Raw genomic sequence first — 24,931 nt, 5'->3', positions numbered from 1 at the left:
GGGCCCCAACAAACATTGTCGCACTGGGTGCTACCAGCGCTAAAGCTGGCCCAGCTAAAGCTGGCTTCACCATTTACGCATATGGCGTAAATGGGGTAGCAAGCGTGGGGAAGCACACTAACATCTGTATGAAAAAGCGCCGTATGTAGTGAATAAGAAACTAACAGAATTTTACATTTGTCATTGACTTTTGCATGTGTAAAATATATTACGTACGATATAGGGAAAAAAGGAAATTGGGCTCAAGTGAGAAATGTGTCTGAATACAAGATGTGCATAATGTATGCACAGCAAGGGACTACGTGAGTCTGAAAAAAGGAGTAAACCACACAAATGGGCGAGGCTTGAGTACACATTACATAGCCTGTTAAGTCTCTACTTTTGTGACATGGCACCATGGCCGTTTAACCCGTGTACAAATAGACACAAATACTGTAAAATATAAAAATTGTGTAATTTACACAGCAACTATTTGAGAAATAATATCATTTATTAAAAAAAGTTTTTTTCATTACACATTTAAATACATTTAATTTACAGATATAGTAAACGTTTTCCGGTAACATCGTCTATTTCGTGTTCTTCTCAATTAACTACAGCTGACTGGCTAACGTGGTAGTAATTATGTCATATAACTGATCCACCTGCAAGGAAAAACACGCAGTTAGAGTGTGGTAATTCACGTGTGAAGCAGCCTTCTAAAGTAATGAGTAGGTCGGACGCTGCATATAACTGCTAAGAGATAGAGAGTACGGTTATAGCAAACACAGATTGTCGTAAACAGAGTTTACTACGGAACACTTTAGGACACGGTGCATAACCTAAAAGGTTTTGATGGCAGGTAAACAGCAATTGAGTTCAACATTACACTTAACAAAATATACGGACCACATAAAATAAAACTTTGGGCTTGAAACAGTTTAGACCAGTCAATGTTTTTTCCAAGAATCTTCACTCGACAGAGGGTCGTTGTCAGGCAGCCAATGCCGTCTCTTTAGAGAAAACAGCGTCATATCCGTGCTTGAGAAAACAGCGTCATATCCGTGCTTTTGCCACACAAAAAACAAATTAGAAAGAAGTATTTTGTGTGCAACGCTGCCAGAAATTATCCTATTATGGGTTACAATAATTAATTTACTTATGAATATTATATCATATTATATGAAACTTGGTTGAGTGATTTTAATCTCTTCTTTGTATTAGTAACTGATTCTTGTGGGTAAATTGTTATGGTTTTAATTAACTAAACAATAAATACATTTACTTATGAATACAGTTACCCTCCCGTGCAAGCAAATAAATCAATTTCCAAGCTGCCTTATACATTGTTTAGACTGCGGTCTCTTGTAAATAGTGGTTGTTCTTGCATCCCTTCATCGTTAACCCTTGTCCTGATGACGACTTCTCAGAATTCTGCTTGCCACCACGGTGTTTCTTACCTGCGGGTCCTTCCTTGCCTTAAATGCTCCATAGGGCAGTAAGGCAGGTCTTCTCTACAGACAGCCCTAGCTGTCTGGGGAGCGCCCATGTCGTCACACAACATAAACCACACAACACACACATACTCATACCTACAGGCACAGAAATGGGCTTTTGAACGGTCCCTTTCAGCTGCTGGCCACTGTGGTTCAACTGGCTTTAGGCATTGGCTTTTAGGTTTGTCCATCAGCGCTTGTATGAACCCATGGAATTTCACTAATGTGAACGATTGATTTATTTATTTATTACATTTATATATAGGCGCAACAGCTACCCAAGAAGAGTTTCTCGGCGCCAGTCAGAGACAGCAGAAAAAGAGAATGGAACTTACTGATTAAAAAGCCAAGTTTTAAGAGACTTACGAAAGAGTGTGAAGTTGGTCTGGGTGCTAAGAGACAAAGGAAGGGCATTCCACAGTGCGGGACCTAAATACGAAAATGAGCGGCCACCCATGCGGGATAGTCTAACCCTAGGCATTTAAAAAGAAGTTCACATACACACTGCCTTCAAATCCTTTAACATATTTTTTTCGTTATTTTTCTTTTATGCGGAAGTCCTCAGCCTCCACTTTCTATTCAAAATATTGATATACAAGATGGTGGCCCCCTGGGCGCTTGGGCTCTATGTGAGTTCTAGGGCATCTGTCACCACTGAGTGAAAATCCTGAATATGCCTGCCCATCACCCCTCACAGGACACCCATCGTTCCCCCCAACACCTCAAGCTAGCCTCCAGGTGTTCTGACCAGTGGAGGATTGGTTGAAGTGGGCTGCCTCGATGCTCCCTGAGGCTCTGTGGACCTCTGCCTGCTCTCCACTCAGCTGTCTTTGACAGCTGGGTGGAGAGGTTTACACTGCGCATGTCATGCTGGCTGTTGCAAGACAGCCGGCCAAAGTGACATGCACACTTTAAACTGGAGTGAGCACTACTCCTCCGCTCCTCCACCCCTGCTGCTAGTCTGCAGCAATGTCCCCACACTCAAACACTGCTGCATTGGGAGCAGAAGGGTGACACTCCTCTGTCCTAATGGAGGGGCTGCCATTGGTTCGGATCCTCTCCCCTCCTTACTTCTATTAAGATCGAACAACTGGGGACCTGACCTTCTTGGAGTTGCTTTGGCTATCATCCTCACCCCGTTCCCACCCTGGTGTCCCAGCCAACGTGAAAATGAGACATGAATTTCCAGCTACAAGTCCCCCTCCAGTCAAAGACAAACATGTTAGAGGCGAGTGAAGCTGGCTATAATTGGCCCTCCATTTGCTCTGCTCTCCTTTGTTTTCATCTCTGTTATTAGACATTTGGGTGTCCTGCAAGTGAGGAAGAATTAAAAGGTGTAGTTAAGTAACATGGATGAAAAACTAAGTTGAATGTATCTTTTGTTTTCATACCCTATTGCGGCAGATATGTTGGTTGTCATGCATTCAGGGAAATCGAAGAAGAACTAAGAAGCTCACTACAAATACTGGAAGGGCTAAAAGGCTCACTAAGTGACATTGTGAAAGGACTACACCTGACTGTCTTTACCCGTGCTTATAACCAGCATGAAAAAATTCTTTCCTTTTCCCTGTGCCACTTCAACCTTATATCAGAGCTTTAGCCTTTAGAGATGATATTAGGCCTTTATGAAAACAAGGTCTAAAATGCCATCTGTCTCAATCCTCATCTCCTGATGCCCGTCCACCCAGTTTCTGACTCTGCTTTGTTGTTCTCTCTTCCATCTGTGAATTTTTGAAGATTGGGCTGGCCTGATTTGGTTGGAGAGCCTATATGCTCACCTCTGCATCAACAAGTTCCAGTGTGATGCTGAGGTAGTTTAGCTGCCCCTGACTCTGACCAATCGACCACTGCTGTGGTGACTTTCCTGTCTACTGTCCTGTTTCTGATCACCGGCCCACTTGCGCCTCCACTCAAAACCCTTACAATGAACCTTATCTAGCTGCCCATTCTCCTCCTGCAAACAATGCTGTGTGCGTTTGCGAATGCCTGTAAGGCAGGATTCAGATGAGCTTCTCTTGAGTGCAACTTTAAATTCTTCCTCAATCCACTCCCCCAAACCAACACTGATACTCTGCTCCGACACCTGAAACCATTGACTACTATTAAACCACATTGCTCAAGATTATGAAAGCGGGAGCAAATTCATTCAAGGTACTCTACTCTTCAAATCCTTCCAAAGTGTTGGCAAAAGATTTCAAACACATTTCGAGCCCTGGAAAGATTTCCTGACACTTTCATCACCAATCAGTACCACAGCTGTCATTATGACAAGCTCAAAAAAGACCTCATCTTCTTCACCCAAAACATCACATCTTGGATAGACATTTTCCGTAATGACATTCTTTAGTGCTGCAAGTTATTTCCCTCCTCTCTGTTCAATGGATCAATTCCAGTTCCATACAGAATAATGGAAAGATCATGATTCAGTGTATGGATAGATGTCAATCATTTTTCGACCACCTATTCCTAACCCTTCTCAAAGCCTTAAAGAGGGTCTCCTCTGGCACACCCCCACATGTGCTGCTTGCCTCATATTTGCAAACCTCCACAAACAATTGCCCTCACTCCTACCCTGAAACACTTACATACAACCTTTCCCTCCACTGTAATACACCAGATCGAAGGATAATACAAACGTTCGACTCAGGAAGCCCTACGTACCACATGATCCTAGCTCAGCTACCCGAACCCTATTTACACCTTTCATGACTAACTAATGCAGGTGCTACAAGTTCCAATCTCAATGGGATGTTGCTCCTTAACTTGCCAGCCCAAATGCTAGCTACCTAAACTGATGATTTACCTCCCCCTGGCTCAACCTAGGATGTTTCAAAACTTGCCACATCCCCAAACAGCCCTCACTGGACCACCTGTGATAACCCAATATCTCTATCCAAACAACCTGATGCCACACTATACCAATGCTCATATGGCTGATGACTTCTCTGCCCCCGCTACCCTACAGACCACCCCTGGATCAACCACATAAGGCAAATACTCCCGGTGTACCAAAGTCTCATGTGGAGAACTCTGCACCCCTACAACTTATTTTATCCTGCACACAAAAATGAAGTCATAACTAAGATTGCTTAGCCCTTACAATGTGCGTGGGTCTCACACACACACACACATCTCCATCAGTCAACTCTACCTCAACCCCACTTAAAATACACAGCTCTAGTCATACCCTACAAAGTGCCCACAAGCCTTCCCCTTCCCAATTTTGCCCCCACACTGCTTTCTGATATATGCCCTCATATACTCCTCCTTTCTCTTACTATTCCCCAACTAGGTCCACAAACCATTCCATCACCCATCATCTCTTGTTTATCTTGACACCTCCAAACACCAGTCACACCCAGACAAGTAGGATCTGTGCAGAAGCTTTAACTGTACTAATCTGAGCCTAGAAGAGATGATACCTCAGAACAAGCAGGGTGATCTTCACACCTGTCTTGTGTGAGATATAAACCTCACCTCACCCGGTATATAACTCAGGTATAGGAGACCCCGCCCTCTCCGTCGGTGCCTTGGACTGACGAGGTGATGACACTGACCTCTCTTGGTAGTTGATGGAAATCCTATCACTTCGCGAAGGCTTTTCTTTCTTTTTACCTGTGACATCATATTTTAGATACTGACACGGTTTATAATCTGTAAAGTTGTGATCATTTTGGTTTTTGTTCCCCTCCGCTGTTTCTTTAGATCACCAGATTTTCTTGGAGTTGCTATTAATTGTATTGAGGATGACATCTGTAGTTTGGTGGTTAAACCTTTCCCTAGGACCCTTTCTCCTGACTGGAGTTGTACTGAATTTTCTTACTGTACCCATTCTGTCCCTCTGCCTGTCTCTAAATACACGTCTGGAGTGGGTGACAGCTGGGCTTTATGCTTTTCCTATTGACAGCCACAAACAAAGAGAGCTTAGGTGCATCTAATGGGCCATTCACATCCTGATGGGCCATCAACAGGCTGATGTGCCATCCTGGGCAAGACGGGACGGGGAGGAGCGGATACTTGCACCTGGATAGGGTAGTGCCTGTCCCCACACAAAGAGATGCTTACCACCCTGTAGCAAGTGTTGAGCCCGGTCAGGAAATGCTGGGACCTTGTGCATTTCAAGGGCCTCTCTTTGAAGTCTTCCTCTCTTCATAGGCAAAGCTTGGTATATGTACTGGACCTCTGACGCCACCAACTCAGTACACTTCTGGACCTGAGGACATTCTGCCGGGAAGGAGGACTGCTGTGCTGCTGAAGGACTGTCACTCTGCTGGACTTTGTTGGACTCCTACTTGTCCTCCTTGCCTGGGAGGGAGAAGGACTGGACCTTCATCTTGTACATCCCCAGAACCAAAGTGACGCCAAGGGATTGCTGGCTTGCCTCCTGTTCTGAAGTATCAGGGACATCCAATGACCCTACTACAGCCTCCAGACTCTGCGAACTGTGAATCCTGGCCTGACAAGTGGTGCCAATCCAGTTCTGGGTCCTTGGAAGTGGGTATTCTGGCTGTTTCCTGTGAAATCCCCACATTGCCGTCACTGTGCAGGTGGACACAACACTCCAATCCTCGACGTCGCTGCATCACTGCTGAGGACAAGGACATCGCATTGCCGGCTACAGGGCTTAACGATGATGCAGCGCCTTCCTTGCAAAGGGTTCGCCAACAGCGCAAATTAGAACGAATGCATCTTCTACATCCAGCTGGATCGGTGCATCGCCTTCTAAGGCTCCTCGAGTCAGGTCTTCGACGTCAACAAGCAAGTTACGTACCTTCGGTAATGCATTATCTGGTAGAGACAGGATCTATCCCCAGATTCCTTACTTTGGAATCCCCAGGCACGAGACTGCATCCGGAAACGTTTTTACCACAGCACATCTGCGTGCCGGCAGAAGGTCATGCACGACTCCGCACCGACATCGTCCACTGGTGTGATGTTGACGGAGTCCATGGAAATCCCTCGCCAACGTGTCGATTTAAGTTTCTTCTTTTCCACACTCAGGACGTGGAGCCACCTGTAGAAGCTGTGAATTGAACATTGTGCCCAAAACAAATAAAAGACACCAAAGTGTCAAATAACTATAACAGTTGTAACCATAATTCAGCACATGAATATCCTATCAACAACCACGAGACGAAAGAGAACCCATATATGTAATAAAAACCGAGTTCCTCCTCACCTTCTCTTTTTTTCCCCTGTCGGAGGGTCTGCGAGCAATAAACATGAAAAGTCTCTTAATAAGTGCAACCCGGCCCATATTGAAAGAGAGGGAGAGGACCGGAAATGTATACTAACGCAGGTGTGCAGATACAAATCCTACCATATAGAATTCCCTAGAAGGGGCCATAGGTAAAAAAAGTCCAAAGACTCTTAAACCATGGGAATAACATACCCTTGTCAGAAAGACAAGACCATTTTAAGATCTCTTTTCACAATAACTGTGGACAGAACCACAGTAACAAAACTTATAAGGCAATAAACGCCTGAGAAAGAGAACAGCCAGGCCAATAAGACTTTGTCATCAACCACATGGTTATATATTCAAATCAGGACAGCATGTTCAAACCTATGAACCCAGAATAGCCAGCCTTGCCACTGACCCACACCTGTAAACCACCTATGGACAGGACTGCTCTGTAAAGAACACACAGAAAAACTATCCTCTATGGAGAAAACAAATGTTCATATAATATAAAAGTCAAAGACAACCTTAGCTCCCTATTGGCATAGAAGCAGTCCTTCCAGAGAAAAAATAACTAGATAAGTACAAGGATCTCTAGAACATCCCACATATACAAAAATACAGCTATAAATGGAGACAAATGAGTAAAATATTCAAATGCCTATGTATCAACAAAAAAAAATGTATTTAGCAAAAATAGCTGAAAGAGAAATAACCCGCATAACAGTATGTGACCATAGCGGAATCCTACCCTTGGAAACACAACGGCATTAAACCCATCAGAGTAATGCAAGCTGCCTCAAAGACCACCATTAAATCATAGCAGCATAAAATCGAATAAGATATTGAGAAGTAAAAGAAATCTTGAAAGCCTAACCAACATGAAGGTCTGCACAAGACCTTGCTTTATAAAAAGAGAGCATCATAGATGGCCTGATAAAACCTGAAAAAGACAAATATTAATTCGCTTTAGCCTCCAGGAGTCACACTTCTCCAAGTGAGAACCCAAGGTACAGCTCATAAAGGCAGAAAATAAGGCAACGAGTTTTCTTCCCACCACTATAAACAGGTAGATAATGAAGGTAATCACCATGTGAGAGAGCAATAATCCTGAATATCAGTATTAACCATCTTCTATGAAAGGTACAACTACGAGGACCACACCTATCCCCTCAAGGATCAACCTACAATAATTCTAGGTAGAGAAGAAATGGTACACCATCAAAAGAAATATTCTCAAACAATCTTTCCAATAGAAGTAATAGAATCACTTAAGACACCATACCTGCCTGAAAGCCTACAATAACCAGATATCACATCAGGAAAGACAGCAATCAATAATGCTGAGAGAACATGCTCAACAACACTGGCCACAATACAGAACCTATACAGCAACATAATGCCATAAAACTTCACAAGACAAGTGTTTGCTAATAATGTTCTACCTCCAACAGCCATAGAGAACCTCATCTTTGGATAGACACCCTGGTGCCATACTCTACAAATATATTAGGTCAACCCTAACAGGAGGGTCTTTGGACCTAAGCTCATTAAAGGGTCATATTGCACACTCCATGGGATACAAATTCAAAATACCACTGAGAACTACCCTATACACAGAGTAAAACTCAGAGCACCCAACATGTGGCAAAGAGTGCATAAGCTGAGCAGACCCCTCTCAACCATATATAAACATATATGACATATATAAATGTATATATATATATATATATATATATATATATATATATATATATATAATAAATGCCCATTTGAAAATCCTCACAACAGCATACAAACAATCAAACAATACTTTATACCTTAAGACCTGTATAACAGGGCTCAGATAAACAATATAGCATAAATTAAACACTGAAAAGCTGTCATCGACAGAGTCCAGGTCTACTGTAACTAGCAGAATAGCCAAAGAAAACCATTTATCTTGGAATATAACTTCTGTTATCCCAACTGCCCGGGATTAAAAAAACACTAGGTATCAATAACCTTTGAAACAAGCAGAACACCATCTTGGACATACCAGTTGAAATACATCAAAACTCAAGTGGACTTGTCAGATCGGCCAGCTCCGAATCGCCTTAAGGCTGAATCAGCCTGCTCACCAAATAGGTGGACACCATATCTTTAAGGCTCTCCTGCACAGGCTCTGAAAACCCAGACTGACGCAGCCACACATGCCTGTCCAGAGCAACTGACTGAGCCATGGCTCTACCCACAGAATCCGTGGTGTCTATACTACAATTGATCGTGAATCTTGCTGCCTCCTGGCCATCTTGCACCACCTGCAATAACTAATTCCTGGCTTCCTCTTGTAGAGAAGGCAGCCTCAGCACCATGGAATCCCATAAGGCATGTGCAAACCTACCTATAACACATGTAGTGTTAAGAGATCTCAAAGTTGAGCTTACAGCAGAAAATATAATCTTCCCATAACTTTCTACCATCTGGATTCCTTGCCTGATGGAACTAAAGGAAGGGCATTAGGGTCCGAAGAAGCTGTAGCTGCTTTAGCCACCAGTTCTTTTGTAGTGGAATGTCGCAGGAGACAATGGTCTCCCGGGGCAGGACAATGCCTATAGCAAACAGCTCTGTCAAATGGAGCTCCTGACACAGGCTTTACCCAAGCTCCCAAAAGAAGATCAAACAGAGACTCATTAAAAGGGAGTGCCGGTTCCACCCCTGTCTCACCTTGATAAAGAATATTCACCAAGGGATTCGTGGATAATTCCGCTATGGGAAATCGACAATCCAACATCACAGATGACCTCTTCAATACGTCAGCTATCGAGGCACTTTCCTCTGTTGCCATACCAGGTGGGGAAAGTAAATCTGAAACTGAGGAGGCCTCTAATGCACTAACCTCACCCAGTTCAGCCAGCCATTTCCCAACACCAGGAGGCTGGACAACATCATGCAAAGGGTTTCACCCCCAATATTCTCCCCTTCAGTTTCTAAACTGTGTATTCCCGCAGGAAAAACAGACAAGGGATGAAAAATATCAAAAGGACAGCCCAAAGAAGCCGGCACTGTCAGCACCGTGCCCAACACCGTCCGACCCCACTGCAGCCTCATGTCGACATCAGAAATAGGAATAGGATCAACGTCTACTGGCACCGCCAATATCGCGGCTGACTGGGCACCACAGCGCCAGGGTCGGCACTGACCGATATCGCCGACTTCTGTGGCTGAATGGATGCCGAATGTGTGAAGCCCAAAAGCCTGTGCACCAGTGCCATCTCGAATCCGGATTCAGAGACCTCAGGTGTCAAAGGCGAACCCGGCTGTGAAGACCCAGCCAAAGTATCTCCTGCCTCCTTGGGGCCAGAGTGCGCACCAGAGGGAGACTGATTCACAAAAATCTTTTGCAGGGTGAAATAATATTCACGCATTTGGCCTAGAGTCTCCCGGGCTAAGGAAAACTTAGGGAGGCACAGGGACTACTCTTGTAAGTGCTCCTCAACTGACAGTTGGGAGTAGGCATCAGACTTACGTCTTGACCATTGGGTTCTCGGTACCTTCCCTGACGTTGACAGAGGCAACCCCTCACCCAAACGACTCCTCAAGTGGGCCCTGGACTTCATTTGGAGTGGCGATGACACGCTTTCTCAGAAATGTGCGCCACCAGGAGTTTCATATGGTGCTTTTTCAATGCCTTCGGACGAAAACGCTGGCAGGAACCACATTACTCTGAGTCATGGTGTTCTCCGAGGCACCATAAAAATACGGTATGCGGATCAGTGATTGATCTCTGTCTATCACAACTTCTGCAGGGTTTAAACCCAGACGGCATAGTACGAAAACAGCACACTGTTCTCTTGATAAGACATCAAGATGGGCTTGAAAAAACGGCTCCAAAACTGCTCTGGATCCTTGTTGCAAGCGCAGAAAAGAAGAAGCGGACAACAGCGCATCGGCGAGGGAGTTATATGGACTCTGTCGACATCACATCTGGTGGACGACATCGGTGCGGAGTCACACGATGTCCTCTGACTGCACACGGATGTGCTGTGGGGGAAAAAAGTTGCCAGATCCAGTCTCTCGCCAGGGGAGGATTCTAAAGTAAGGAATTTGCGGCTAGATGTCTCTATCAGATATATCCTTCATTGCAGGGTACTGTTTGCAGTAGGCCAAGGCTGGTCCCTGTATCTGACCCACGCTCCCTCACAGTTTGACTGAACTTCTGGATTTATTCGGGTCAAGTGCAACCAGATGTCCCCGGTTACCTATTTGTGCTTTTAAGCACTATATTTCAAGATATTCTTTAAAAATTCATAACTCTGGTTCTAGTTATTGTATTTTTGTCATTTTAGTCTTGTTTTGTTCAATAAGTTAAGCTTTATTTTCCTAATTAGGCGTGATATATTTTTGAGTGGTGCTTTCACTGTTTTCCTGTTTTTATTATTGCACAAATACTTTAGGCATTGACACCAAAATTAAGCCTGCCATATCTGTGCCAAGCTACTAGAGGGTGAGCACAGGTTAATTTATAGTGTTTATCTGACTTACCCTGATTAGGATTGTAGTTCCTACTTGGATAGGGTGCATACCTCCGCCAACAAGAGACCCTATTTTTAACATTGGTGATCAGCGGAGAGGGTAGGACTTGTGTTTGAGCAGTGCCTTACAGTAATTTGATGTACACTTCCACCCATATCTATGACCAATTTGAGTAAATTCCTCCTGATTGGCATTTTTGTTTCGGTCCTTTCTGACTGGCATTTTTTTATTTTTCTAGTCTCTCGGATTGGTATTGTTGCTTCTTCCTAAAACCATGTATCTATCTGGAGCTTCAACATCTCCACCTGCCCGTCTCGGGCGCACGCTGCCTGCAGCAGCTGATCATGGGGGCTGAAAACCCATAGAGACAGCATACCCACGAACCTTGCCCTAAGCCCGACTTGGAGGGACGTTAAGCCACTGTCCTGCTGACTGCTGCCTGCTAGAATCCTGATGCCGTCAAAAGTACTCTGTGCACCAGTACTACCTGATTAACCCTGAGCCCACAAGTAACAAGAAGAAGCTAGGCCAGCTGCCTCTCCCCCGGGGCGAGCCCCTGGGCTTGACTGATGTCTGTTTGAACAACTACAGGCATGTGGAGTAGTGCCACATAAGACTTTATACCCTGGTTATGCACTGAATGGAGGCTTCTGGTGTGGTCATGTAGTGTTGTTCCAACTCCCCATACGCTGCCGTTGTCTTCGAAAGCTGACCCCTGATGCCACGCAATATGCCTGCTGTTGTGCTAATACAGACCCCCTCACAGTGGCCTTAAAGGCTTCCCATAAGGTGGCGGCACTATCAACCGTACCCGCGTTTATTTCGAAGTAGTCTGTTATTGCCTTGCGAACAGTATCCTCATATATGGGATCTAGTAAGGCTTCAGCACGGAAGTGCCAGGTGTAGGGGCGGTGCGTGTTTGTGGGAATATTGAGGTCTAGTCGCACGGGGTTATGATCAGACAGAGTGCGCAGGAGATGTGAGATGTCTGTGACCCACTCATTTGCCCCCTCACTTAGTAACCAGTAATCCAGACGGGACCAGCTGCTATGTGCTGGCGTGGCATATGTGCCCCCACTGATAGTGGCATTTCGTAAACGCCATGTATCTACAAGCTCCAGTTCCGCCATGGCGTCTCTTACGCATTGGGCGACTTTAACAGTGCGTGCACTGATCAAGTTAGATTTGTCCATATTAGGGTCCAAGTGGGCGTTTAGATCACCACCCCACAAGATGGCTGCCTCTGGCCAGGTGCGCAATACGCTGAGCAGTTGTATAAATACTTGTGGCTCATCTACTACAGGGTCATACATATTGACAATGGTAACCATTGATGCATCCAGCTTACCATGCACCATAGCCCAACGCACCTCGTCGTCAGTATGGGTTATGATTGGTGTGAATGGTGTACCTCTTTTCAGTAAAATGAGTACCCCCCAGCATAAGAGGAGTACGATGAGGCCAGTTTATATCCCGCCCATTTAAGCGCTATTTTAGTCTCAGTCGTTTTAGTCAAGTGTGTCTCCTGTAGGAGAGCCAGTTGAACCGTGTGCCTGTTTAAGTAGGCAAACACTTGGCGAATCTTTTTGGGCGTGTTTAACCCTCGGATATTCCAGGTTAGGCACGTGTATCTATCACCCATGGTTAGGTATGAGGAATCCAAGCTCAATCAAGGTGCACGGCAAGGTGTACTCGGGTGCAGTGATATTATGACATGTTAACCAGCATAATGGTACAATCACATTGAACAATCTCCCATGTGAAACATAGAGCCTCCCACCCCCCACCCACTTTAGCATTCCCAACGTGCCACATCTATAGTATTACAACAGTGTCCCTAGTAACATCAGGGCTCTAACAATAACCAACAGTGATAAGTTTGGGGCATGGATCCAATGTATCAATCTTGATTATTGGATGTATCGTGGGAAGGCTGGTTTTCACGGCGGAGGGACTTTGCAAAGTCCATCGCTAGCTTAGGGTTGGTAAAAATCTTAGCCTTGTCGCCCGTACCAATCCATAGGCATGCTGGATACAGCATGGCGTAAGGGATATTTTCGTGAAGCAGCATTTTCAAAATTGAGGCACGGTTGATTCTTATCTGGTTTGCCCATGTTAGCAAAATTATGATAGCGCCAGTGTCCAGCTTTCAAGTATTGACCCTTCGCTCTCCTGTCCCAAAAACACTTGTCCGGTCAGCTGCAGGTCCCCCTCGCACCGAGTATCAGGAGTGTCCACAAGGAAGATTCTCACATTAGAAAATTTTCCTCACCTCGCCAACCCAAAAGGAGCACTGTTCCTTATCAATTAGTACCACAGCACAGTATATAATGCAGTCTGCGCATAACCTTTCTTGTGCCCAGGAGAGGAAAGTGTGTATTCCCGCCTCCCAAGGATTGTAGATGAGCACCACGACTCCTCGAAAGCCTGCCCACATACTCCCCGTCGGCAACGCCAGAGCCGGCTAAGTAGTGGCTGTAGACCCGGTAAGGCCCCAGCACACAATGCATTTCAGCGATTTCTACTCTGCACAAGAGACCCCAGACACTCGAGTCAGGTGGGGGGACCAGAAGCAAGCAGAGGCAATCAAGATTAATAACTAGGCCTCCAGGTTCAGCAGCTATCTGGCCGTTCAAGGCCCGTTAATCAGTCCGAACAGGTAAGCACACCCCAGGTACTCACCGCTGTCCGGGCCAGCGTCACATTAGCTAGGCACTTTATGTAGTACCCCGCATATGCGGCTCTGGCGCAGCCCGTCCAGGGCAGAAGGGCAGCCCCACAGAACTGACAAAAGCAGGCCCCGGCCTCGCAGCTCGCCCCGGACTCACCTCTGACCAGCAACGATTTCCTTCCGAGGTCTGGAACCAGCAGCGCCACACAGACAGGGGCCACACACAGTCCAGACCTCAAGCCGGGCAGACGGACAAGCCAAACCCAGTGCTGCGTGCAGCACGTCCACCGCGTGGTCCCTCGGCAACCACAGTAGACCGGAGCGTCTCTCTGCAACAAGGTTATCAGAATGCCCCCATCAATCCCGGTACCTCCAGTCACAGGCAACGACGTGTTGAGCCGCGGGGGCACCAGATCAGCACAGAACGCTCGAAAAGCCCCAAACACAGGCACCAGGCCTCACACAACCACCATGTCGCCTCCAGGCCCACGCGGCGGAGGGCACCCCGCGTACGCAGCAGGAGCTCCAGCGGCGATCAAATCCCCAAAATCAGTTGCGCTGTGCACAGCGACTTGCCACCGTGTCGAAAAAGGCGCAGATGGCACCTACAGGAGCAGGATAACTTCAGGATATTGTCGGCGGCCAGCAGAGCTGCACTACAGTGCGGCCATCTTGCCACGCACCAAGCCACGCCCCCCAGCACATCTTGCCTTACACTAGATCAAGCAGAGGCTCTAAATGGCGATATACACCCGAGGAGGTTATATCGGCAATATCACACTTAAAACTAGCAAAATCGCCGGGCCCGGCCCGATACCCCCCATCTTCTATAAAACTTTCTGCCACATTCTGGCTTCCATCCTTACCAGGCTTTTCAACTCCTTTGGCGCTCCTGGACCGATTACAACCTCAATGCTGACTGTGTCCATCGCTGTGATACCCAAACCGAGCAAGGACATGCAACAGTGTAGTTCCTACTAGCCTATCTCTTTGTTATACCTGGACCCCAAACTGTTCACGGGCATTTTGGCTGGCAGACGAGGCTCTCATATGACCTCGATTATAGATCTGGACCAGGCTGGTTTAATTACCCACAGGCTATTTCATATTAAAGTGAGCCTACATGGTCTCTCTTTATCAGCCCTCTAGCAACACATTTCTTCAAATGAATGATTAAACACCTCATACACCTCATAGAAAAGGCAGCGCATACCCCGAGCAAGCTCATGCTTCTAGGGATCAATGCCGAGAAGACCCTTGACAGAGTGCACTGGCCTTTCTTAGAGCAAGTCCTAGTTCACTTCGGCCTGGTCAAAAGATTTAGAACATGATTCCTGAATTGCTATCACTTGCTCACCGTGAGGGTACGGGTTCAGCCAGATCTCTGACCCCTTCCTAATTGGCAGGGGCACTCAACAGGGGTGCCTGCTGTCACCCCTTTAATTTGCTCTCTACATGGAGCCCCTAGCCCAGAGGGTAGGAGATGACCCTCAGATCACAGGAGCTGTCTTTAGAATAGACGGACAAACATACATTAAGCCTATCTGAGAAGATGATTTGTTAGTGACCCTGGATTAAACGCCCACAGCCTTGTCGGCATTCTTGATGGAACTGGAGGCGTTCGGCCTGGCGTAGGGCTTCCAGGTTAATGTAGAAAAATCGCAAGCGTTAGGTTTTTCTATACCCCCAGCGTTAGTGACCCACCTAATGACGCAACACCCTATTCAGTGGAAAACCACTGCACTCCCGTACCTGGAGATCAAATTGATGCCCTCACTTCAGTTGACTTCCTCTATTAATCATCAATCTCTCTATTGATAGGTCAGAAGTGAGCTAGCTCTCTGGAGACATCACCAGATATCTTGGCTGGGCCAGATAGCAGCAGCCAAAATAACTACACTCCCCAAGATACTCTATCTATTTCAAACACTACTGCTTGCCCTACCAAAGGGAATGCTAACTAAATTACAGACAAAGTTACTCCAATGTTTCTGGATGGGGAAGAAACACTGTTGGAAATGGCCCTTTCTGCAGGGTTATCCCCAAACTTTTTGCTTCTTCCTCCTATGTTTTCCTGATCCGTGGTTGTTGGCTTTAGGACTCTGGGCACTTTACCACTGCTGATCAGTGCTAAAGTGCATATGCTCTCTGTGTAAATTGTTATTGTGATTGGTTATCCATGATTGGCATATTTGTTTTACCATTAGGTCCCTAGTAAAGTGCACTGAGTGTGACAGGGCGGGTGATTCAAATGCTACTAGTGGGCCTGCAGCACTGATTGTGCCACCCACATGAGTAGCCCTAAAATGGTGTCTCAGACCTGCCACTACAGTGCCTGTGCGCAGTCTGTGAACTGCCATGTTGTCCTGGCCAGTGTACACAGTTGCCAGGCCTGACCCTTCCCTTTCCTTACACATTGGACGCCCCTAGGGTAGGCCCAAGGTACCGCCCTGGGCAGAGTGCAGTGTATGTGAAAGGTAGGACATGTACTAGTGTGGGTAACATGTCCTGATAGTGAAATACTGCCAATTTCGTTTTTCACTATTGAAAGGCTATCTTGCCCATAGGATAACATGGGGAATGCTGCGTAACATGTTTACCTGCATATCTTCCGATAACGGCAAGATAGACATATGGAATCTGGCTATTTTCTTGTTCAGCCTTTCTATGGGCCTCTGCCTGTTTGTGGATTGACTGTCTGGTTTGTGAGTGACAGGGGCTGGGGTGGCTCCAGGAGACCGGGTGAGTCAGCACTAGGCTAAATAGACCCATCTGCATGTAGAGTGGTGGGGAGGAGTAGCACCTTGGTCTGAATAGGGCTGTGCCTGTCATCCACAATGCTGGCTCAACCTCCTGCGGTGCGTCTGATGGCCCTGGCCCACACTCACAAAGGAAGAAGATGTGCACTGGCAGAGTGCACCCAGAACTGGTTTGGGCTGGGTCCAGGACCCCTCACACAGGAAGAACAAAGACTTTTGGGGTATGAAAATAGAGCTGAGACCCCTGTAAAATTAGATTAGGAAAAACTTTGTGATCAAGAAGGAATCCCTGCCCAAGAAGAACAGCCAGGAAGACTGAGGAAAAGTGCTGCCATTGCTGAGTGTCTAGGAGCTGACCTGCAGTTGCTGTGATTGCTGAGGAAGAGGACCAAGGAACTGTCTGATGTGTGCTGTGTTCCCCTTGTTTGAAGAGGAGCTGTGCTGTGTACTTTGCCCCCTCTAAAGTTCACCAATCTCCAAGGGCCTGGAAAGAGCTGGCCTCCTGTTGAAACTCAGGGACATAAAAGTTTGCTCAAGGGCTCCTACGAAACTCACCCTACATTGTGCTCCGCTGTCCCTGCTGTCTCTGGGCTGACCTGTGTGACCCCAGTACGCCGCTGAGGCTCTTCGTGGAGCCTGCCTGACATGCACGGTAATTATTTTGCCCAGCGTGAGATACGGAGGGCCGGTACTTTATCTCCACCGGCCCCCGTTTTGCCTGCATTGCCGATCTCTTTGATTTGCGGGCATTTTGAGATCACCGCCACCGGCCGCGGTCGCCTGCATTGCCGATCTCTTCGATTTGCGGCCATTTCTTGATCACTGCCGCAAAACCGGGGGACGCGAGTGCTCTGGATCAGCATTCACCGCCGCTGGCCAAGAGGCAGGGAAACAGCACTACTGAGACGCGCTGGGATTGGTTCCAGCGCCGGGGGTTTCCCAGCAACCGAGGGGCTTGTCCAGGCAGAGCCGCGTCACGTCATTGGAAGCGCGAGGCGTCCCCTAGCAACCGGGACTGGCTCACACTCGTGCACGGAAGCCGAGCTTCGGCGGAAGCCGGAGGAACACCGGTGAAGGAGAGAGCTGCCCCGCCGTAGATCAGCGCGAGGTGACCAGCCCTCTCCCGCTCTGCAAACCAAGGTAATCGTCCGCATTAGTGGAACCAACCGGCCCCAGGGGAAATTTTGCAGAAGTATGGGCTGCTGGTGATCGGCTCGCGCACACGCTTCAGCGGGGGCATCACTGCTTATAAGAGCACCAGTTTGGGGGAAAAGTGAACCGTGTTACAGAAACAAAAGAACGTTACCATAGTGAACTGTTTTCTCACCACGAGAGCATTGCTACAGTGAACCTTTGCCCCAAGAACATTACTAAAGTGAACTTCCTGTTTCATAAGGTGACATTTTTAAGACAAGCTTAATAGTGTATGTGATTTGTTTGGCGTTTTTGATCTGCCTAATCTATATAAAGATAACTTTATTTTTATAAACAACTTTTGTAGTGTCCATTTGTGGTGTTGCATTGTGTTACTGTGAGTGTTGGTACAAATACTTGGGGATAAGCCTGTCTGCTCATGCCAAGCTACCAAGGGGGTGAGCAGGGGTTATAAAAAGTGTGTATCCCCCTTACCCTGACTAGAGTGGTGGTTTCTGCCTGACTTTGGCGCAAGCCTTAGCCAACCAGAAATCCCATTTCTAACAAACCCCATATGAGGAAAGAGCTAAGCTACCTCCGACCCCGAGAAGGGGGACTTGTCATACCGGCTCTCCACTCATACTACAAGACAGCTCAGATTTGGTACCTGGTGAAACTGCACCAACCCGATTCTGAGAAACATTGGCTTTTCCAAGATACTGCGGTAGTGGGTACCTCTCGTTGGAAGGTCCGCTTCCTTGAAAAAGCACACAGACCGGAAAATCTATATCTCACCTCTATCACACAGGTGACAATGGAAGCATTGGATCAAATGAGTATCAAATGTGGACTGTCATCCTTCCCCTCTCCTATAACGCTTTTGTTTGATAATCCAGATTTTACCACTGAGCTCGATCCAGGACCATTTATGTTATGGAGGCGAACTGAACGCTGCTCAATGGGGTCTATGCAACATGAAGAAGGTGCGATTCCCTTCCAATGACTAAGCACAGACTTTGACTCCCCGAGTCATAAAGACTACATTACCTACAACTCCGTCACTGGCTGTTATACCCAAGCAACAGACCCAACATTCAGAGGCACCTCGCGCTATACGAGAAATGGCTGATCAACCATTCTTCTGAGATATACACATTCCTGAACCAGAGCAACAGACTCACTTATAAGGCCAGCCAATACAGGTGCTAACAAGACTGAGGCTAGCAGTTGAGTGATAAGGTATAGGGGGACATATACTATAGGGTGTGACACAACGCTCGCAACACCTCTCTCACCGGAACATTCGTACAAATCACTTCATATTGGTACAGCTGTCCGATTACACAGAATATAGCCAGACCGGAATGTTGGAAGGGCTGTGGAGCCCAAGGAACCTTAATTCACATATTGTGGGACTGCCCTCAGCTCCAGTCATACTGGACACAAGTAGTCGATGAAATCGACACCCACCTTAAAACGCAAATACCCAGATTCCCTTCCTATATTTTGTTAGGCTTACCTAACCCTCTCACATACCCCTTGAAGTCTAGACATGGCAGACAGATCGGCCTAGCTCTAGGGGCAGTGGTACAGAACATTCTAACACACTGGGGTTCACCGCAAGTGCCCACACACACGGGTTGGCTACACCGGCTATGGAACATCCTTGGCATTGAAAGTATTTCTCTGACACTCACTAATGAAAGCACATCCTTCTGGAAATTGTGGCGCCCTTATCTATTTCTCCTCTCACAAGATTTCAGGGTATTAACATGTCCAAAGTTGCTTGATCTCTTGTGATTGTCAGAAACGAACCCTAGTATCTAACTAGACACAATTTAGTACTGTGTTTGATTGTCGTCTTGCACCTACTAGCGCACATATGAACTGAGTCTAGGAGGGCGGACCTGGTGTTGGGGAAGTTTTCCTTTTTCCTCTGTATATCAATCAATGCCAGGATAATAAGAATTAGCGTTCACCCAGGACATAAGATAGGATGCATATACCACTGTCATTGGCATTGCTTGAAATAAAGAGATTTGAACCATACATACTTCCCTCGCCGCCTCCTCATCTTTGAACTACTTTCCGCTCCCTGATGCCTTGCTTCCTTCCCTTGCTTGCTTCCTATCCCTACATACTGGTGACTGTCTTCCAATAAGTCTCTAGTACGTCTATACCTAGACAAATACCTTCGATAAAACAGCTAATACGCTATTAGCGAGGTAAACTGTTTACAGCAATGAATATTAAGGTGACTTCTTCCAGAAAACTTAAAGCTTTGATAATGAGTATGCCCATCATAACCCACTATTGGATTATATATTGAGGACATAGAAAACAAGCAAAGAGCATTAGTCTTGCAAAAGTAAATTTATAGGTTGAAGGTATTTATGACATGGCATGTTCAAATCAAAAGCACAGTTTTGGACAATTTTTCTTTTTTACTTTCAACAAAAGGAGACACTGAAGGGCATCTGCTCTGTTAAAAATTCTCTGATATCCTGATATTGAGTGTGTAGTGATGGACGCCTGTGTGTCCTCCTGCAACTGTCTATGGTACTGTAGAATGCTTATAGAAAGGACTTGTTTCTGACCGGAGCGGCCTCTAGTAAAAGTCCTCTAGTAGACCAACCTGCTATGTAAAGGGCTTGTGTCTCATTCAAGGTACCTCCAGTAACAGCCTAAGGAACTGCAGCCTGCTACAAAGAGAAAGTGCACCTGATTCGAGGGATGTGGCAGCCGGTGGCTGGTGACCTTTGAAAGGGGTGGGGCATAATACTTGCCCCAAATTACAGTGAGCTAGTGAAGTGAATCTCACGTCTTCTGAGGGGGTAGGGAGTCCTGGGAGGTTCTCCAAGAACATTTTTGAAAAAGGGGGTCAAACAGCAAATTTTATACCACTTTTTTCATATAAAGGTGTTACAAAACTGAGGGCACTTATGAAACATTCCACTACTTTCATGGTGTGTCAATGAAGCACAGTGATTAGCAATAGCTGACTCATTGTTTCAAAATGTGCTTATCATATTGGGACTCTCTTCCCAATATGATAAGAGATGCCTTCAGTGTGACATTGTAAGCGTTGTGTTATGGATGCCATGCATATGCCATGCTATGAGTACCCTCTTATGCCAAGAATTATGTAAAATATGCTAGTATCAGAATTTTGCGATTGATTCTTCCTTATGCCATGGGTGTAAATATGTCAAAAATTGCCTATAGTATGGCAGTGCCACCATTTTGTCAAGGTTATCCTCCTGTCACCCTCACTCAAATAGGTCATGGTTACCCTCCTTGAGGTTAAGAATTATATCCAATGTGCCATCACCAGACTTTTGCCATAGGTACCACATGTACCAAGAATTGCCTGCAGAATGCCAGGGTCTGCATGTTGCCATTGGTGCCCACCTACACCAAGAATTGCCTTCAGTATGCCACCTACATAATGTCGCCATGGGTGCTCCTCATTCACTCTTTCTACCTCACTCACACTCATTTCCCCCTCATTATCACTCATACTAATCCACTCTAACTCCCCTTTACTCATTATAACTAACTCACAGACAATTTCACATTCCCCACTCACTCTCACTCAGTGATTCCCACTCTCCCTCACTTACAACACACACACACACAGACTCTCACTCACTCACACTCACCCTCACTCAACCTAACTCCCTCATCATTTTACTCACTCCTCTCAATCTTAGTCACATGCATTCACAAACACTCAACTCAATCACTCAGACGCCCACTGATTTGTACTTAGTCTCATTCACTCACAAACACATTCACACATACACTCACACACACTTTCACTCACACAAACAGAGCAGCAGCACGTCTTTTTTTAAACGTACCTTTTTTTCTCCGTTGGTGACTCCTCCTTCGCAGGTAAAGGACAGGAATCGCATGCTGGACATAGGAGCCAGCAAGATAAGATTCCCGTGCTTCCAATTAGGAAGCAGACTTAGCAGCATGGTCAGGATTAACAATGAGAAGCCCAATCTCAAGTGCTAGACCAGCTTCTGCTAGGGTTGGAATCACATCCAGTCACCCACCTTCACAGTGCTGTGTTTTTAAACAGCACACTGTAAATGGATCGTGCCTCACCCCCTTCCTCCTCCTCCTCCTGTCACTAGGAGGCTAGAGAGGACCAGGCCGTTGATCTGCACAATGGCAGTGTTCCATAGAACACAAAGTCCTGTTTTCATAAATACTGCTAAATTGAATAAATAGTATAGTGGTTAAGGGCATTATGTGATAGCTTAGAGAGGACAGGACACCATCCAAACACCCATGCTGACAAACTATCATTGCTCGAGGGGCCTTTAGTAATGGCCTAAAGTACTGTAGCTTACACAAGGCAAGAATCAAATGCAACTTTACTGAACTCTGATGGCATGCAAATTCAACATTTGGCTTAGGGACTGTTTGTGTATTCTCTGTCTACTTAAATCTTGCATCTTTGGCGGGTACTGAGTACGAAAACGGCAATGAGTGGGACCAATCGTGCAATTTGAACAAGCATAAACAAAGCTGATAGGGCTGGCTTTCGCTTTCATATGGAAACAAGACCTATTTGCTTTGCAAGTGCTTGTTAAAAAAATAAGCGAAACACTATCTTCTGGATTTTTCAATGCTTGTTTAATAAAGGGGCCAACCGCTCAACATCGTGCAGGTTCCCTTGCAATCTATCCTTCAATTCAGTCATCCCCTAGAATACCTCCCTTTATGCGGTGTCACAAAACTCGCAGTCCTGACTAACATACAACAAAGATATAGACCGTAGGGTAATGTTGCAGCATGTTCTTAACTGCATGCAGAGCATCTCCATTTGTCGTTCGCTGTAGCACCAAGTTTTTCGGCGTGGTATGGGAGGCTTGGCGTTTTTTCGTTGGCTGACAGCGTGCAAATTGCAGGCACCAAGTGGAAAGAGATGCTAACTTGTACGATGCTGGGGGTAGAGTTATGACATACCTTTATTCCTTAGATTCTGCACTGTTGAAAAATACAGAGTCTGATTGGATAATCCTTTTAAGAGTTCACCCAGTTAAATATGGTGGATATTCCATTTCCTGGCCACAGCCCACTTCCTGTCCTGCTCTCTATAAAAGGCATTCAAGGAATAGGATGGAGGAGTGACAATCACGTCCGGCATTTTTCCTGTTTCGGCTGGTGTGCTCTACACCATCATGTTGGCACTCTGTAATGATAGTCTTGGTTCGTTACAGGCTTGTTGGTTCCCAATTACATTTTTTTATTTTTTATTTTTCCTCTATTAAAGCCTTCCGATTCCCTGCCTCTTCAGCATGATATCTACGTTCACCTTCAGCAGGGATGTTTCTCACTCCAAGAGCTTTTTCTTCCTTGACAGAGGTTTGTTTTTGAGGACACAATTTCAGGTGGAGATAGCAGTCATTAACAGGAGTTGTGGCTACTGAAAGGGGATCGTCTTTTCACACAGGAACTGAGCTGGTGCTTTGCATCTGGCAGACCTGACATGCCTTAGGAGTTGTTAAAACAAAAGTTTACCAACTCCTAAAATGGGATTTGGACATTCAGAAAAGCAATTTGTGGTCGCAAACATTCAGATTTTTCAAAGCAGAGTGTTTGCGACTGAAAATAGGATAGGACATATAGACCAATACTTTTTAGGTCTCGCCTGACCCAGCGCATGCGCTGGTCTGGCGAGACTTATTGAGAGGGCTCCAAAAAGTGCTACCAGGCCAGGCTAGAGCTACAGTGCATGTGCGCGGGCGCGCGCGCCGCTTTTACTGCGATCACTTTCACTTTTGCGGCCGCAGGACCGCTTTGATGCTTGATCGCGATCACTTTCGCAGCAGCACAGCCGCTTGACATAGCCAATAGGTCTCGCTTTTGGGACCTTATAAGTATTTAGTTATGCAACTGTTGCATGGCTAAACACTTATAAGGTTCCAAAGGCGAGACCTATTGGATATGCCAATGCTTGTTGTTCCATGTTTTCTGATCTTAAGTGCACGAGGAAATGGACAAGATCCTTTTCCCCTTCTATTTGTAATATTCATAATGCATGTGCCATAGTGAAGGTAGTGATGAGGGCTGGGGCAGTGTTTAAGAGGTATCCGTGTGAGCTATATGATTTTGATGTAATTGTGATTCATCTTTATGTTACAGTTTGCAAAAAGAAAGATCGTCTTGAACCTATATCACCACCACCGAGCATAAAACAGATGATAGTTACCTTGCCAGCAAAGAGAGAGTAAAGTTAACCACCTGAAAAGGTTGAATAACAGTTATACATATAAACGCTTGTCCTCTAGTTTCAGGATTATCAACATTCCTATTCCAGGGTTTGAGACAGAGATACTCCAAAGGCATAGCACTGTGGCAACAAGTGATCGATGGTTCAATATGGTGAGCAGACACTAAAGATATTCATCTAGTCTTTAGAGATCCACTGCGTAAATGTCAGAGTCGGACGGCATCCCGAGTCAAAATATCTGTGTTTCCCGTCTCATCCCTTTTCCTATATCTATGATGTTTGTGTGTGAGTGGCTGTGGATATGGAGACCGTCTCATCCCTTTTCCTATATATATGATGTTTGTGTGTGAGTGGCTGTGGATATGGAGACCGTCTCATCCCTTTTCCTATATCTATGATGTTTGTGTGCGAGTGGCTGTGGATATGGAGACTCGTGGAAAAATGCATTACTTCCATTGGATCCAGAGTACATGGTTAGTGCTTTCTGACATTTACTTCGGGTAAACTGCTTTTGTTGCACAGCTACAAACTTCATGCCATAAATTACATACCTGAGATGTTTTAGTCGCACAAATATTTCTCATCTCGTACACACTGACATGCCCATCACTGTCACCAATGAGAACACAGTTCGTTGTCTTCGCAAACAATATAGTTGTGAACACGACTCCTGGGTTGGGTACATTCACAATAACAGGATCCAGCCTATGCACAAAAATATAAACAATATTTTTATGAAGTTTGATTTTTGTAGGATGAAACAATGTATCGAATAATGTCTCTTACCATGCTCACTGGTGCCTGGTTCATCATATTGAACCTCACCCTCTGCTGTCTACAGTGAGCACACTTTTAGGACACTCTCCCTTCACCACCAATTCTAAGGAACCCACAGTTATCCACAGCTATAAGAGGGTTTGTTAAAAAGTCCATGAAGTATGCTTG

General features: G+C 45.9%; 1 protein-coding gene across 1 annotated transcript in view; it reads right to left on the bottom strand.

The window, feature by feature from the left end:
- Positions 1-476: 476 nt before the first annotated feature.
- DNAI4 (dynein axonemal intermediate chain 4) overlaps positions 477-24,931 on the bottom strand; it is a 365,428-nt gene continuing 340,973 nt past the window's right edge. The window contains exons 16-17 of the mRNA XM_085600143.1: positions 24,538-24,691; positions 477-644 (exon numbers count right to left, since the gene is read on the bottom strand). Coding sequence (XP_085456269.1) covers positions 594-644; positions 24,538-24,691 — 205 coding nt within the window. The 3' untranslated portion in view covers positions 477-593. The remainder of the gene's footprint in view (positions 645-24,537; positions 24,692-24,931) is intronic.

Source organism: Triturus cristatus, chromosome 4_2, assembly GCF_964204655.1.
Source record: "Triturus cristatus chromosome 4_2, aTriCri1.1, whole genome shotgun sequence".
NCBI classification, from domain to species: domain Eukaryota; kingdom Metazoa; phylum Chordata; class Amphibia; order Caudata; family Salamandridae; genus Triturus; species Triturus cristatus.
This window is presented reverse-complemented; position numbering and strand designations above follow the sequence as displayed.